Source organism: Mesoplodon bidens (genome assembly GCF_964165515.1).
Source record: "Mesoplodon bidens genome assembly, chromosome: 4".
Classification (NCBI taxonomy): domain Eukaryota; kingdom Metazoa; phylum Chordata; class Mammalia; order Artiodactyla; family Ziphiidae; genus Mesoplodon; species Mesoplodon bidens.
In genome coordinates, this window is record NC_138160.1 from 60,187,874 (window position 1) to 60,204,856 (window position 16,983).

Genomic DNA, 16,983 nt, shown 5'->3' on the forward strand with positions numbered 1-16,983 from the left:
TAAACCATTTCCCCAAGACTACACAGTTAATAAAATGATTAAGTGAGGGATCCAGTTCAAGCATTTAGACGCCTGCTTAAGTAATTGCCCCTCCCACCGCCACCAGGTTTTTTTTAATACCTCAAACCTGCTTGCAAATATTAGCAAGATAAGTACATTTTAAAGCACACACTTCGGGACTTCCCTGGTGGCGCAGTGGTTAAGAATCCGCCTATCAGTGCAGGGAACACGGGTTCGAGCCCTGGTCCGGGAAGATCCCACATGCCGCGGAGCAACTAAGCCCATGCGCCACAACTACTGAGTCTACACTCTAGAGCCCGCGAGCACAACTATTGAGCACTATTGAGCCCACGAGCCGCAACTAATGAAGCCCGCGCGCCTAGAGCCCGTGCTCCACAACAAGAGAAGCCGCTGCAGTGAGAAGCCCGTGCACTGCAACGAAGAGTAGCCCCCAGGGCTTCCCTGGTGGCGCAGTGGTTGAGAGTCCGCCTGCCGATGCAGGAGACACGGGTTCGTGTTCCGGTCCGGGAAGATCCCACATGCCGCGGAGCAGCTGGGCCCGTGAGCCATGGCCGTTGAGCCTGCGCGTCCGGAGCCTGTGCTCTGCAATGGGAGAGGCCACAAGAGTGAGAGGCCCACATACCACACACACACACACAAAAGAGTAGCCCCGGCTGGCCACAACTAGAGAAAAGCCCACGCGCAGCAACGAAGACCCAACGCAGCCAAAAATAAATAAATATATTAAAAAAAAATTAGTTCCTTTAAAGCACACACTTCAAGCTCATAGCGTCTCTGCAGGTTTAACATTGAGTAACCTGAAGCCCACAGACTCACGTGGGCATCTGTTGCAGACCTAGAGTCGGCTCTTCAACTGGAAAGAGGACCTGTTTCTAGTTGTGTGCTGTGTGACTTCTCTTAGGCTTAAGGCTTTAGATGCTTACACAACAGAGATGTATATATTATGGTGAAATGTAATGGGCAAGCTAGGAGCAAAACTGAGAAGAATTCATTTCTAAACAAAACTCTTAGGAGTCAAGGGTTTCAAAGTCAGGCAGAGAGTTGTGGTTTAATAAGTAAAATAGTGAAAATAGGTAAATCCTATTTTCAGGCAGAGCGATTGCCTAAGGGAAAAATTAAATATTGGTGAATTATCTGTGAGAGTAAATACATTTAAGAAAGACCCAGATAGAGAAATAACACAAATTCTGCTTTTAGTTTTTTTAAAATGGATTGTTTTTAAATGGAATATTGAATCAGTGGTGCTGATACAATCCGTTAACCACTTAGAAAAGAATTATTCCCTACTTCATGTAATATGCCCATTAGTTCTGGATAGATGGGTGTTACATATAAAAATGAAGCCATTAAAGAACTAGAAAAGTGCAAATTTAAGAAAAGCCTAAATCTAGGTTCTGATTTCAAGGTGGGAAAGCTTAAAAGCCAAGGAAGCCTCCAGAAAGGAAGAGACAGAGGAAAGAAGTTTCAAACTTCTCAACAAGGGAGAGGGAGGGAAGAAGACTTGGCAAAACAAAAATTTTCCAGCTCACCATCCAAGTTAAAAGGCAAATATCAAACTAGGGAAACAGTAGCAATTTAAACAGCAGACACAGGGTTAATATCTTTACTGTGGAACTGTTACTAACGGGAGGACCCAGAGAGCATGGAAAGTAGAACACCCTTATTCTCATAGTGGGCGTGTATGACACACGTCATTACACCCTTTCTGAAGAACACTTGGGACAGTATGTCTCAAATAAAGTCTTAAAAAGAAAAGCTCATACCCTTTGATCCAGCAATTCTACTTCTAGGAAGGAATCAGAGATCTGTGAAAAGATTTTTATATAAAGATATTTATCATAGACTTTTTTTTTTTTTTGCGGTATGTGGGCCTTTCACTGTTGTGGCCTCTCCCGTTGTGGAGCACAGGCTCTGGATGTGCAGGCTCAGTGGCCATGGCTCACGGGCCTAGCCGCTCCGCAGTATGTGGGATCTTTCCAGACCGGGGCACAAACCCGTGTCCCCTGCATCGGCAGGCGGACTCTCAACCACTGCGGCACCAGGGAAGCCCTATCATAGACTTTTTTAAAAATTGAAGTCTAGTTGATTTACAATGCTGTGGCAATCTCTGCTGAACAGCAGAGTGACTCAGTTATACACATAGAGACATTCTTTTTTCATATTCTTTTCCATGATGGCTTATCACAGGATACTGAATATAGTTCCCTGTGCTGTATATTAGGACTTGTTGTTTATCCATTTTACATGTAATAGTTTGCATCTACCAACGCCAGACTCCCCGTCCATCCCTCTCCCTCTCCCCCTCCTCCTTGGCAACCACAATATCATAGACTGTTTATAGTAGTGAACATTTCTAAAAATTCTAAATGTCCCCAAGTAAACTAGTTTGATAAGAATGGTCTTTCCAACAAGACTCATATTTTAAAAGAACATTTAATACAAGGAAAAATGTTTGTGGTATTTGAAGTGACAAAACAGTATATAGAGCATCACTGTAATTTTATAAAATGAAAAATACTACGTATCTACACTGTGGTGATAACTGGATATGGTTACAGATGATTTTTTAGTTTTCTTCTTATACTTTAAAAATTTTTTTATTTTTTTAAATTGAGGTGTAGTTGATTTACAATGTTGTGTTAGTTTCAGGTGTACAGCAAAATGTCTTCTTGTACTTTTCTGTGTTTTCCCAACTGTCTAAAATAAGTTTGTGTGTGTGTTTCTGTCTCTGTGTGTCTTTGGTGGTGTGGTGTACAGAAGATCTTTGGAATAGTAGCCCAGTGGACGGTGCTCTAAATATCTTCGTTTCCCTCCCCCCACACACACACATGTTAAAAACATCTTGTTGGAACCCCACAAAGGCCTATAAAATGGAGACTACACAGGTGGGTTACCAGATAAGCTTTCTTAATGAGAAACTGGAAAGAAGTGAACAGCAAGTTTGATGAAATCATTTTTTTCATATAGCTGTAAATATTCCAGAATACAGATAAGAACATAAACGACGGCAAGATCAAAGACCCTCTGGAACAAATCCACTAGGAGAGAAGGTAAAATTTATAGACTGAATTCTTCTTCTTAAGCCAGTTCCCTGTGAGTGTCCAGTTTAATGATGGTTTAAATTATATCTGCAATTTTCTTAGCGATTCACTTACTTTTCAAGTTTGTAAACCAACACATCAACAATTCCCAATCAGTGGGATAGCATTTCCCCAGGGAGCTATGAAAATATACCTTGCATTTAAAGGTAATAAAAAGCATGACTAAACATGCCTCTGTTCTTCATAACACAAAAGTACCACATCTGGTCATTAAAAAAAAATGCATTATACAGAGTTGCAAGGATGCCAGATACTTATTACAGAGAACTGTTTTATCCATTTAGCCCAATTTTCCAGATGTTTTGCTACTTGGACACAGGACAATTGTTGAAACTGGTTATTGCAGCCCATTTATTTCAAGGGGTTCGTCTGCAAGCCATAGGAAGCGCTTGAGGGACAAGTAATTTATGACAGGCCACAAGGCAATGCTTGAGGAGGGCGGCTGTTGTCTCACTGGGTCACAGATAATCCCAACAAAGGACAAACTACCCTATTTTGTTAACACCCAGCTTCATTTGCAAAATTTGCCTCTTAGGCCAGCACTTAGTTGTCATTTCACATGCAAATGTGATGCACATAATTGGAGCAATTTCCATAATAGTAGGTCAAGTTGGCTGTGACAATTTAGCTGTGATTGGAGGCCTGGTTCTCATTGTCTACCAGCAACAAAATACTCACTCGGACCAGTTGGAAGTCTTGTCCTCATAAAGACAACGGGATCAGGTTCCACGGAGCAGGTGTGGCTTCCCCCAGCCCTTCAGCAGCCGGTGTCCCCGCTTGCGCCTCCCCCATCCCTCCCCAACACCCCACACAATCAGAACCTTCAGAGCACTAGCCTTGGGACATCAGTGGAGCTGGTCCTGGCAGCCACAGTCATTGCAGCTAATTAGAAGGCATCTCACTGTGGTCAATTCTCTCCACATGTCTATCAAAGTAGGGATCTGAGCAGGGAGCAAAATCTTTTTTAGCTTTGTGTCTTTGAAGTCACAGCCAGACACAGTCACTCTGTGTCTTTGCTTCACATACAGATGTAGGAGATCTCAGGGCCTCTTGTAGGTGTGTTTTCAGGCTAAAAGGGCCGTGTTGCAAATTGCCCTAAGCCAAAGCATTCATGAGCAAGTAAGTATTGGGCAATTTATTTGTTGTTGTTTTTGGTATTCTTGTAAATGCCGGTCACCTCTGGCATTCGAGAGAGTGGAGACTGTACGTCTTCTTGACAATTTTGCTACCAGGTTGTTTATTGTAATGAAATGGAATCTGAGACCAAATTCTGCTAAGTATGTCAGTGTTTATTAACAAGCAGGTATAAAAATGATCATATTGTGCTCTCTTGTGAGTGGGGGAAATGTCCCCTCTCTCTTCAGGCATTCCAACTAGCTCTTTGCTTGAGAGATTCAGTTCAAGGAGGAACGATATTTTTTAGAGCAGGATTAGCCAATTTACTGGTTGGGTCAGGGGATGAGGTCACAGGGATGAGGAAAAGAGCAGAGTCAAGCAAAGGTCTGAGGGTCAAGTACCGCTCCAAAGGCTTGGGCTGGGCTGGCCAGATCCTCATGTTACCGAGTCCAAGCTCGCTCTGCTTGCCGCATGGCAGGCCAATAAATCGGGAGACAAGGTGTTGAGGCAAATAATACGACTTTATTTGGCTTTAAGCCAGCAGACTGAGACGATGGCATACTAATGTCTCCAAAAAAACATCTTATGGGGTCTGGATGCCAGTTTCTTTTATAGAACAGAGAGGGGGAGGAGGTGAGGAAGTAAAGTGAAAAGGCCATTTATCTTGCAAAACATCTCCTCACACATGGCCTGCATCAGGGAGGGGATGTGTTATTTTCTTCTTTTCTGCAGCTATTCACAGGTGGGCAGGGTTCCCTGAGGCAGGCCATTATGTGTGATTATAATAACAAAAGCAACAAAAGCAAAGGTTAAAGTCAAAGAAACAGATCCAACATGGAGTCAAAACTGGCTCTTTCCTGTTACACTCATACTTGCTCAGGTGAGCAGTAGGGCCCATGACAGTCTTTCTAGTCAGCCACAGATTTCAACTCTGCATTTCACTGGAGAATCATTCCAGTCTTCCACTAGTTAACCAACCCTCTATTGTTAGATTTCAAAAGCAATATTCGAATCCATAATTCGGGAGTGTATCTTCTTGATTAGGGTGCTTTAGATGCTCACTAATCATCCCCGAAGTGTGGATTCCTGATTAGGGGGCCTCAAATGCTACGGGCCCCTCATGCATCACACTGTTTACAGTGGATAATATTAAACTAAATGATCTCAGGTTATATGACATCCACAGTCCATAAGGAGTGGGTTGGGAAGGGACAAAAGCTCCCAGAGAATGGACAACTTGTTCTGTTGCTTCACAAAGGGATGGAGCCTGGCTCTTTGATATTCAGCCATAAAATGCCTTGATTGTGATCTGTTCGGAGGCTGGACCCAGCCCAGGCAGGGTTACCTGATGGAGATAGGAAACAGGTGCAGGGGTGGGGGAAGGGAAATCCCAAGAGCTGTAGCAGTGTGCCTCATCCAGCAGCTTTTTTTTGTTTGTTTGTTTTTTGTTGTTTTTGTTTTGTTTTTACTTTTTACATGGTGTATCTTTTTTTTTTAAATTGGGGTATTGTTGTTTTACAATGTTGTGCTAGTTTATACTGTACAGCTCAGTTGAGTTCCCTGTGCTATACAGCAGGTTCTGATTAGTTATCTATTTGATACATATTAGTGTATATATGGTAATCCCAATCTCCCAGCTCATCCCACCCCCGCTTCCCCCCTTGGTGTCCATACATTTGTTCTCTACATCTGTGTCTCTATTTCTGCATTGCAAACCGGTTCATCTCTACTATTTTTCTAGATTCCACAAATATGCGTTAATACACGATATTTGGTTTTCTGTTTCTGACTCATTTCACTCTGTATAACAGTCTCTAGGTCCATCCACATCTCTACAAATGACCCAATTTCATTCCTTTTTATGGCTGAGTAATATTCCATTGTATATATGTATCACATCTTCTTTATCCATTCATCTGTTGATGGACATTTAGGTTGCTTCCACATCCTGGCTATTGTAAATAGTGCTGCAATGAACATTGGGGTGCATGTGTCTTTTTGAATTATGGCTTTCTCTGGGTATATGCCCAGTAGTGGGATTGCTGGGTCATAGGGTAGTTCTATTTTTAGTTTTTTAAGGAACCTCCATACTGTTCTCCATAGTGGCTGTATCAGTTTACATTCCCACCAACAGTGCAAGAGGATTCCCTTTTCTCCACACCCTCTCCAGCATTTATTGTTTGTAAATTTTCTGATGATGCCCATTCTAACCAGTGTGAGGGATACCTCATTGTAGTTTTGATTTGCACTTCTCTAATAATTAGTGATGTTGAGCATCTTTTTCATGTGCCTCTTGGCCATCTGTATGTCTTCTATGGAGAAATGTCTATTTAGGTCTTATGGCCATTTTTGGATTGGGTTGTTTGTTTTTTTGATATTGAGCTGCATGGGCTGTTTGTATATTTTGGAGATTAATCCTTTGTCCATTGATTCGTTTGCAAATATTTTCTCCCATTCTGAGGGTTGTCTTTTTGTCTTGTTTATGGTTTCCTTTGCTGTGCAAAAGCTTTTAAGTTTCATTAGGTCCCATTTGTTATTTTGTTTTTATTTCCATTACTCTAGTAGGTGGGTCAAAAAAGATCTTGCTGCGATTTATGTCCAAGAGTGTTCTTCCTATGTTTTTCTCTAAGAGTTTTATAGTGTCCGGTCTTACATTTAGATCTTTAATCCATTTTTTTTTTTTTAACATCCTTGCCCATGAGCTTCTTTTTAAAAAAAATTAATTAATTTATGTTTATTTTTGGCTGCATTGAGTCTTCGTTGCTGCGTGCAGGCTTTTCTGTGGTTGTGGCGAGCGGGGGCTACTCTTCGTTGTGGTGTAGGGACTTCTCATTGTGGTGGCTTCTATTGTCGCAGAGCACAGGCTCTAGGCGCGTGGGCTTCAGTAGTTGTCGCTCGCGGGCTCTAGAGTGCAGGCTCAGTAGTTGTGGCACATGGGCTTAGTTGCTCTGTGGCATGTGGGATCTTCCTGGACCAGGGCTCGAACCCGTGTCCCCTGCATTGGCAGGTGGATTCTTAACCATTGTGCCACCAGGGAAGCCCAAGAAGGGCTTTTAAAATGATGGCTTCTCTGAGCCCCCAGGAGCCTCCTGCTGTGAGAAATACTGAAATGAAGCAGGACCCTATGGGGCCTTCCCGGGACAGACCCTTCCCCCTCATATCCTCTGCTTTAGCTCCTCTCTGAATTACCTAGATAATAGTATCTGATGCACATTTCCTGAGTTGTTTTACAGATACGAAACCCCCCACCAAATGGAAGACGTTAACTACCTGATGACCATGAGCACATAGCCCCCAGACCTATTGGTGCCTAAGGACTGGTAGTGTTAACCTCTGTGACACTGCCCTGTTACCTCCCCATCATCCAATCAGAGAACTGTGCAAGAGTCGATAACATACCCTGTGACCCTCCCTCAGCTTACCTTTAAAAATGCTTTGCTGAAACCCTTTGGGGAGCTCGGGTTTTTTGAGCACTAGCTGTCCTGAACTCCTTGCTTGGTGCCCTGCAATAAATGCTGCACTTTTCTTCACCACAGTCCAGTGTCAGTAGATTGGCTTTACTGGGTGAGGGCGAGTGAACCCACATTTGGTTTGGTAACAATACTATAACATGTATGAATCTTAAAAAAATTATGCTGAGTAAAAAAACAGGACCAAAGAAGAGAACATACTGTATGGTTCTATTTCTTTAAAATTTTAGAGAATGCAAACTAATTTTTGTTTACAAAAGCAGATCCGCAGTTGTCTGGACAGGAGGTGAGGTGGGAGTGGGGTGAGGGTAGAGAGGTCAGGGGCAGGGGGCAGGGACTGCGGAAGGCATGAAGAAACTTTCGGGGGTGATGGATATGTCCATTATCTTGATTGTGGTGATGGCTCCACTGTTACATACATAAAACTTACCAAACTGTACACTTTGAATATATGCAGTCTATTGGATGTCAATTATACTCAAGAAAGTTGTAGAAGAAAAAAAAAAGAAAAAGAATCACCCTCATCTTCTACCTGCTGATTCTTAATTAATAGATCTGGGCCTGAACTCCAGCATCAGTGTTTTTCCTAAGCTCCTAGGTGAGCCTGAGGCGTAGTGAGGTTCAGGCCTGCTGGATATCTGAGCTGCTTCCTGGTTCTCAGATTCTGTCTCTTTGGAATGGGAGAATTCCTTGGTGGATACTAGGAAAGTATCTTCTTGCCCGTGTGGAGTCTGGCACCTTGGTAAAACCAGGAAGGAGCCCCTCCTTTGCTGCTGGTTACTCCTGCCTCTCTTCACATGCTGGGACTCGGGGCTGATGAGGTCTATGTGGTTTGTTCTCCTGGAGGTTCCTGTCTGAGTTCCTTCTGCTGTCCCAACGTATGTGATGCTTGTTCTCAGGCCGTATACTCTACCCCAACCCACTCTGGTCCCATGACACGATGAAGTGTCAAAAGGGGTCACCATGTCTCCCCTCATCCCCATGCCTGTGCAGGCCATTTCAGGTACGTGCCCCCTTGCTCAGATGGGGCAGTCCTCCAGGGCAGCCCATGGTTCCTTCTTCTAACCAGCACATTTTCAACAAAAGGAAGCAGTTCCTGTTTAGCGCTCTTCTGAAGGCTTCTAGCTGAATTTTCTGGTCCTCCACACACCACACCACACTTCCCAGAGCATTTCCATGAGCGCCAGCTGCCTGCAAGTCCTAGTGAGAAGTGAAGCCTCACTCAGTGTCAACTTCACGTTTCATGTGTGGTTCTCTTGCAATCTCTCAGCCTCCGAAGCTTCAGACCAGACTGGATGACTCTGGCAGGGAACAAACCAAATGCTAGTCCGTAACTCCCAAGAACGTGGCTCTTCCCTAGGAAACAAACTCCTTACCTCTCTCTAGACCTCTTCATGTGGAGAGCAGGGCAGGTTAACATTCAGGTCTGGCGGCAGTGCCCTCCTAGTAAACCCTGCCCTGGGTAGCTAGTGCCATCTCTTCTCACGTAAGAGATGTTCTCTGACAGGCCCTGGTTCATCTCCACACATCAAATCAAGTCCTTCGGTCATTACATTTCTCATTTCCCCCCAGTTCAGATTCCTCCATCATAACATCTCACATTCCATGACAAATTGGGGATGGTGGGAGGAGGGTAAGAAGGAGGGGTAGGTGGGCTTCCCTGGTGGCGCAGTGGTTGAGAGTCTGCCTGCCGATGCAGGGGACACGGGTTCGCGTCCCGGTCCGGGAAGATCTCACATGCCGCGGAGCGGCTGGGCCCGTGAGCCGTGGCCGCTGAGCCTGCGCGTCCGGAACCTGTGCTCCGCAACGGGAGAGGCCACAACAGTGAGAGGCCCGCGTACTGCAAAAAAAAAAAAAAAAAGAGGGGTAGGAGATAAATTTTATTCTAGGGACAATGGGAAACAAGCCATTGACATGTATTGAGTAAGGAAGTGACATGACTTAGTTTACCTTTTACAAGGAAGACTTTGGCAGCTAGCTGTGTTTCCACACTGGTTGAGGTAGGGGTGAGATCAGTGGTATAAGCAGCAGGTGGAAAGATCTTTCCAGGCCAATATCTAAAGGTCTACCTCATTCTTTTTTAATTTCTGGGGGGAAACTAGAGGTCAGGAGGGATAATATTAACACCAACAACAAAGGAATGAAAGGTCTAGGAACATGCCTAACGAGAAATAAGAAAGCCCAGGTAGACTATGGGACTTTGGCGACAGGTATAAAACAACTTTATAAATTCAGAGATTATGTCTAAGTGGAAAGATTCAATATTGCACATTCTCTCACGGAATATCTTCGGCCTAACTTTTTTTTTTTTTTTAATATTTATTTATTTATTTATTTGGCTGCGCCAGGTCTTAAGTTGCGGCGTGCGCGATCTTAGTTGCCGGGTGTGCGATCCAGTTCCCCTACAAGGGATATAACCGGGCCCCCTGCATTGGGGGCGGGGAGTCCTAACCACTGGACCACCAGGGAAGTCCCTATCCTCTGCCTAACTTTTAACCTCCCATCTGTTCAAAACTCTGTCCTGAGGGGTTCTGATGGCAGGCTTTAATAATTAAAGCTTTACTGCAGTTATATAAAAGTCCAGACTGAGGGGCAAATAAGCACCCGGTTATCTGGTGTTAGGGGTGGGGGAAGTTAGGTGTTCGTGGCGTGCGTTGTGCAGTTTCTCTAAGTCCAGAGGCCGGGAGGAGACCGCGAGCGCTGCGAGCACTAAGCCAGCGTCCCTTTCAGCGGCTGGAAGAGTCCGGGGTTGGGCTGGGCGGGGCGGTGGTCGCTCTGGAGGCGGAGCCGGGGCGGAACACACAGTCAGCTGACTCTGACTCGCGCGCGCGCCGCGCTCCCTGCTCCTCGGCGGGGGAAGAGAAGTCTGGTACCGGGGCGGCGGCTCGGGCAATACCCGGCCGACCGCGGAAGAGAGCAGCTGAGCAGCCATGGAACATCGCGGGCTGGGGTGGCCGAGGCTCCCCAGGCTGCTGGAGCTGCTGGCGGTGCTGGCGGTGCAGGCAGTGCGCGCCTCCGCCGTCGCCGCCGCCTCGCCGGACCTGCGTCTTTGGCCCATGCCTCTCTCCGTGCAGACCACCCCGCGCGTGCTGCACCTCTCTCCCGACAACTTCTTCTTCGGCCACAGCTCCACTTCCAAGGCCGGCCCCTCCTGCTCACTGCTGCAGGAGGCGTTTCGGCGGTGAGTGCTCCCGACGGGCGGCCGGGCGGGAAGGGGACCCGGAGACCCCGGGACGGGGAGGTACAGACCACCGTGGGACGCAGTGCAGGCGCGGCGGTGGGGGGCGAGAGGAGGAACACCTGAGCGCTTCTTACCACCTGCACAGCTATCCAGCCGTGCCGGCGCTCTCATCTCCACTTGACAGGGGAGGAAACAGTCTCCGAGTCGGCCAGTGACCCCACCAAAGTCACAGGTCTAGAAGATGGCAGAGCCGACTCGAACCAACACGAACTGAAACCCAAACTCTTCCCCTTCCCCTCCTGCCTCCTAAGAAACTTCCTGGGTGCTCCGGAGCCCTGCTTTGAGTGCGGGATACTGAGTGGACGGAGTACGTTGCTCAGGGTCAGCGGCCGTGTTCGCCTCGGAGGGGAGAATGGGGTAGACGAAGAGGAGGGAGGGAAATGGCAGTTTATTTGAAGGGAGTTCTGAGAGGAAGATGAGTGCTTAAAGCTTGGGGACCAGGGGTTCCCCAAAGTTGCTTGTCATTTATAGGCCATCTCTCCCCCTCTCCAAATCTGGTTACAATTCAGATGGCAGAAAGCCGTAGGTTGGAGCACTGCCCAAACCTCCCCTTCCCTTCCCCAATCTCTATTCCATGCAAAATGCTGGATATTTTCACCTATCTGCTTTGATATGGTCGCTGCGCCGCATTATCTGCTTCTCCTTTTTGTTTCCCAGAAACACTTATGTGCTTGCTCTCCCAGCTTTAGATCTTTAGCACCTCACGTTTCCACAGCCCTCATGTCTGTAAACCCTTTGGCCACAGGGTGAATTGTGTAGTGAGGAGGAAGCCCACAGTGCTGGCTTTTGGGTTTTTTTTTTGCTTTTTTAAATTAATGTAAAGTTGATTTGCAGTGTAGTGTCACAGCGCTAGCTTTGCTAACTGCACCATGTACAAGACAGATTGCACTTGGGGAGATGTTTCAGTAAGGCTCACTCTGCGACCTGTGTGGGCAGGACTGTTCAGTGCCCCGAAGGACTGTAATTTGGTGCTGACAGTACTACCCCTTTTCTCCCTCAGATTTTGGTCTGTGTTCCTAGAGGTAAATTATAGTTTAATTGTGCCTGCAGGACACCAAGCAGCTGGTGGAAAGATGCAAAACTAGTTTAATAACACCTGCTGGCCTGGCCCCAGGTAGGCCTGGAGCTTAGGCTCAGGCTGAAGAGGCTCAAGAAGTTGATGGCAGAGATGTTTTCTTCTCCTTCGGTTGTGTACAATTAAAGGGACATTGTTACCCTCAGTTTAGATGCATACTCCAATGAGCCTTTGGTGTTGAATCTGCTAACAGGTCCGAATGGCTAGAGTCTGGATGAAGAAGTAAAATCAGGGTGGTTGGTTGCCTTGGGATATTGAGAAGGAAAAAGTACCTGCAGGCCATCTAATGGAAGATCATGACTAGGAAATCTTTTAAAAACAAACACACCATATTTGCTTCGGGACTCAGTTCATAAAATTGGATTTTCCTTCTGTGCCATCCTGCTAGTAAAATAAGGACTCGGTAATAAGCTGAAGTGATATGAGTATGGCAAGAAAGTTTAGAAGACTTACGTTAACCATGGTTAGATAACCAGAACTTGAATCAGCTGTGAGATGGTTTAAAAACAAATCTTGGCATCTCAAGGCAGTGCAGGTAATTATCTGAGGATTGCCTAACTAATTCATGCCATGTGTGTGAAGCAGCTATTAATTATACCCTGCATTGTTAGGAAGCAGGTTATAAAACATTAACCCTATAGGGGGATATATGTATATGTATAGCTGATTCACTTTGTTATAAAGCAGAAACTAACACACCATTGTAAAGCAATTATACTCCAATAAAGATGTTAAAAAAAATAAAACATTAGCCCTTATGGCTAAGGCTTGAAAGCATTCAGGTGAGCATTCTAGGAACTCAGGAGGGGCGGTATCTACTTCAGGGTAAAAGCATGATGGGGTTGTTCCAGAAGCTCTAGGCCGTGGGGAACACACAAGTTTGTTCAGATTCTTGTGGCTCCTGTCTCCTGAAGAGCCCAATTTCTATCTCAAACCCTGCTTTGAAACACTGTGCATTTTGCAGGCAGGGTTCTGTCTGTTTGGTACATGGCTGCTTCCTCAGCTTCTAGAACAAGATCGATCACATGCTCGTTACTCATTTTTTTAAAGAACAAATAGTTTTGCTCCCTCAGTTCCTGAAAAGCTAAATTAACCCACAGACCTTGCACACCACTGCGCCAGAACCCTTTGAGTTTTCTGTTAGAGTTTTAATATCCAGAGCCAAGATTTTCCTTATTTGGGACAAGCCAGCACCTAACTCAAATCTCAAAGCCGCTGGCAGCTTTAATTTCCCTTAAAATTTTTTTTTTAATTGTGGTAAAATATACGTAAGATCACTCTCTTAACCATTTTTAAGTATACAGTTGAGTGATCTTCATTTCCTTTTGAATCTGTCAAGGTTTTCCCACGAAAAAGGTCCTCAGCACCTTCATCTGTTCCACTGTCTCACTGGTTAACTTCCATACGCTCACTTACAAGTTCATCAGAACTCTCCCAGCTCTCCTTACATCCCTGGAAAAACACAAGATGGTCTTACATATAAGTAGCATGCACAACCTTCTGGCTTATCAAAATCTATTAAATATCATAGGCTTTGAAGCCTGTGTGATCTTTCATCTTCTAGCACCTTCAAATGTTTATTTAATATCCTCTTTCTCTGCTATTCGTAAATTTTCAAGGCCCTCGTGAGAGTTCTGTGGTGTTCGTGTATTAGCTAGGATACTTTTGTTGGAAGGTAACAGGAACCCTGACTCAATCTGGCTTGAGCAAAAAGAAAACCTATTATCTCATGCATTATGGAAATAAAAAAGCAGGCAGGGGCTTCCCTGGTGGCACAGTGGTTGAGAGTCCGCCTGCCGATGCAGGGGACACGGGTTCGTGCCCCGGTCCGGGAGGATCCCACATGCCGCGGAGCGGCTGGGCCCGTGAGCCATGACCGCTGAGCCTGAGCGTCCGGAGCCTGTGCTCCGCTATGGGAGGGGCCACAGCAGTGAGAGGCCCGCATACCACAAAAAAAAAAAAAAAAATTGTTTAAAAAGCAGGCAGAATTTCAGGGCTAGTTGGCTAAGTGGCTCAACAATGTAATTAGGAAATCCGGATTCTTTCCACCTCTGCTCTGCCATCTTTGGTGTGGCTGCAACTGGTCTAGGTATCACGTACAGAGAAAGTTTTCTTCTTGTGGCTCACTTAGGAGAGGAAGCATCCATCCCCCCGTCCTCCCACCCCTGCCCCATCACTGGTCAGAATGGACTTGCACACCCAGGATTATTAGTTTGATTATTTGTTCTTTTTTTTTTGATTTATGATTATTGGTTCTTAATGGGGACTTCATAGGAGTCACTTGGGATTGTGGCAGGGGGACTTTTAAAATCTTTGTGCCTGGATCACGCTCTCAGAGATTCTGATTCTGAAGGTCTGGACATCAGTACTTGTTTGCAAAAAGCCCTCCATGTGATTCTAATGTGCAGCTTGGGGTGAGAGCCTCTAGTTAGCCTGATACGGGGTAGCAGGGATTTGCGGAGTCACAAACAGTGTCTGCTCCCACGTATGTATTTAAAACTTGGCTACAGTGCTTTAAAATTTTGTTTGAATTTCTCTCTCACACAGATATTATGACTATATTTTTGGTTTCTACAAGTGGCATCATGGCTCTGCTGATCTTCGTGTTGAAGTGGAGTTGCAGCAACTTCAAGTCTCAGTTGTCATGGACCCAGAGTGTGACACTTTCCCCAAGATCTCTTCGGATGAGTCCTGTGAGTACCTATGTCATGTGAATGTATTGTAAACAAAGCTACCTGTTACAGACTCGAGTGCTAGAAGCTGGCTCCATGCCATGAACTATTGTGAGCTCTTGACCAGTGAGTTTATAATTCCTATTTTTAAAATTACCATTAGGGGACATCCCTGGCGGTCCAGTGGTTAAGGTCCAGTGGTTAAGACTCCGTGCCTCCACTGCAGGGGGCACAGGCGAACTAAGATCCCACATGCCGTGAGGTGTGGCGCAAAAAAAAAGAGAAAATTACCATTAAAGTCTGATGGCAAAATGAATACATAATTGTTGTAGGAAATCTTTAAGTACGGTAAGTGAAGAGGAGGAAATAAATTACTCATAACCCCCAGCACTCAGAGTTAACCACTGTTATTTCAGATTCTTTTTTTTGCAGAGTGATACATTTAAATATTTTACATAGATATAAATAGAAGCATATGATAAACAATGGCATGAAAAAGGTGTAGTTCTGTACCTGTGGTTTTTCTGTTTTGCATAACAATCCATTATAAACATGTATTTCACTAAATATTTTTCTATGACAGCATTTTTAGCATCTGAATAATGTTCTACCAACTGTATGGATGTGTCAAAACTTACTTGGCTTATCCCTGATTTTGGGGCATCTAGTAGTTTATTTTGAAGACAAGTCTGTGCTGATAGGCATGCTCTCTTTTTTTTTTTTGGTCTTTGCTGTGTGGCATGCGGGATCTTAGTTCCCTGACCAGGAGCTGAACCCCTGCCCCCTGTAGTGGAAGCACAGAGTCTTAACCACTGGACGGCCAGGGAAGTCCTGGCATGATCTCTATTTATAATTTAATTTGACACAAAGATAATGCAGGACTGGGAGGGGTGAAGCGTTTCATTTTCTTTTATATTTATGTTGTATTATATATGTTTCATCTTCATTTATATTGATTGACAATGTAATCAACATTTAGCTACATGATTCTTTTTGTTTGCCTAAAACATTATTCTCTAAGGCTTTTCCTAAATTGTTCTAGAAGGAATAAACAAATGGGCAGCCCTTTTCCAGAGTGTACTGACTGGGAATAATGTGGAATTGTATCAAGGAATCAAAGAGCAATGGGTGATATAAGATTAGTGCAGAAAGAGCAGACTGGTGAGTCAGGGGTAAAAATAGAAAGGAAAATGCATATCAGAGAAGAGAGTGACTCCTTTGTTCTCAGACTGCCTCACAGACAATTAAGAACATCTCTTCATCCTCTCAATAGAGGTGAGATTTCTTAATACATCTCTGAAAAATAACTTAATTTCTCTTCAATTCTGTAGCTGTTATTAGAAGAGAAACAGGATGATTTGCCAACATCAGCCATGTGATTTTACTTGACAGTCAGCACTCAGACACTTTATTAATTAGGTTTTGCAAAATTGAGAAATGGTCATTAAATTACCAAGGAATCTTTGCTGACAGGCAATACAGTGACATATTGTAAATTCCAAAAAATGGAACATATTAAGGCTGGGGAGTTATAGCCTATCTTCCATTCAGCTTTGCAAACCCTCTTTATTCTGAAAGGGAAGCTTCTGGAGACAAGTTGCCTGTGAAATTTTCTGGTTAAAGGATAAACAGTTTTAAACTAGTTGATGATGATGATGATAAAAGTAACACACACAAATGGAAATAACAAGATATCAACCATTGTCCAAGAGTGTGAGGAAATCTTGGAGAAAGTGACAAGTGTTACAGCATCATCATCAATTAAAATAAAAATATGCATACCCTCAGAACCAGAAATAGACTAATTTCTACCGTAGAGCAATAATTACATACATCAAGAATGTTCCATGCAGTTTGCCTGCAATGATGAAGATTTATAAGCAAAACTAAATGTTCATCACTAGAAGAATGGCTAAATATATCTTGTCAGTTGACACTAGAGAATACTGTATAACAATTAAGAATAAAGAAGTGGAGTTATAAAGAACAGATGTGGAGAACTTGCGAAGATAAATTGCTGAGTTGGACAAAGAAATTTATATAATGTGTACAGGAGGATACCGTTTATATACCAACATACAAAAGAAGGCACACATAAAGCAATAGTGTATTTTCTTGTTACACGTATGTGTATGAAAATGCCTAAGAAAAGTCCTGATATTTCCTCTGAGGAAAATAGGGGGAGTTGAGTGGGCATCTCAAAGGGGATTTTAGCCTTATCTATAACATTTTATTTTTATTTTTATTTTTTTGCGGTATGCGGGCCTGTCACTGTTGTGGCCTCTCC

General features: G+C 44.3%; 1 protein-coding gene across 1 annotated transcript in view; it reads left to right on the forward strand.

Moving 5' to 3' along the window:
- The first annotated feature begins 10,535 nt into the window (after positions 1 to 10,535).
- Positions 10,536 to 16,983, forward strand: part of HEXB (hexosaminidase subunit beta) — a 42,919-nt gene continuing 36,471 nt past the window's right edge. The window contains exons 1-2 of the mRNA XM_081231294.1: positions 10,536 to 10,889; positions 14,572 to 14,717. Coding sequence (XP_081087420.1) covers positions 10,639 to 10,889; positions 14,572 to 14,717 — 397 coding nt within the window. The 5' untranslated portion in view covers positions 10,536 to 10,638. The remainder of the gene's footprint in view (positions 10,890 to 14,571; positions 14,718 to 16,983) is intronic.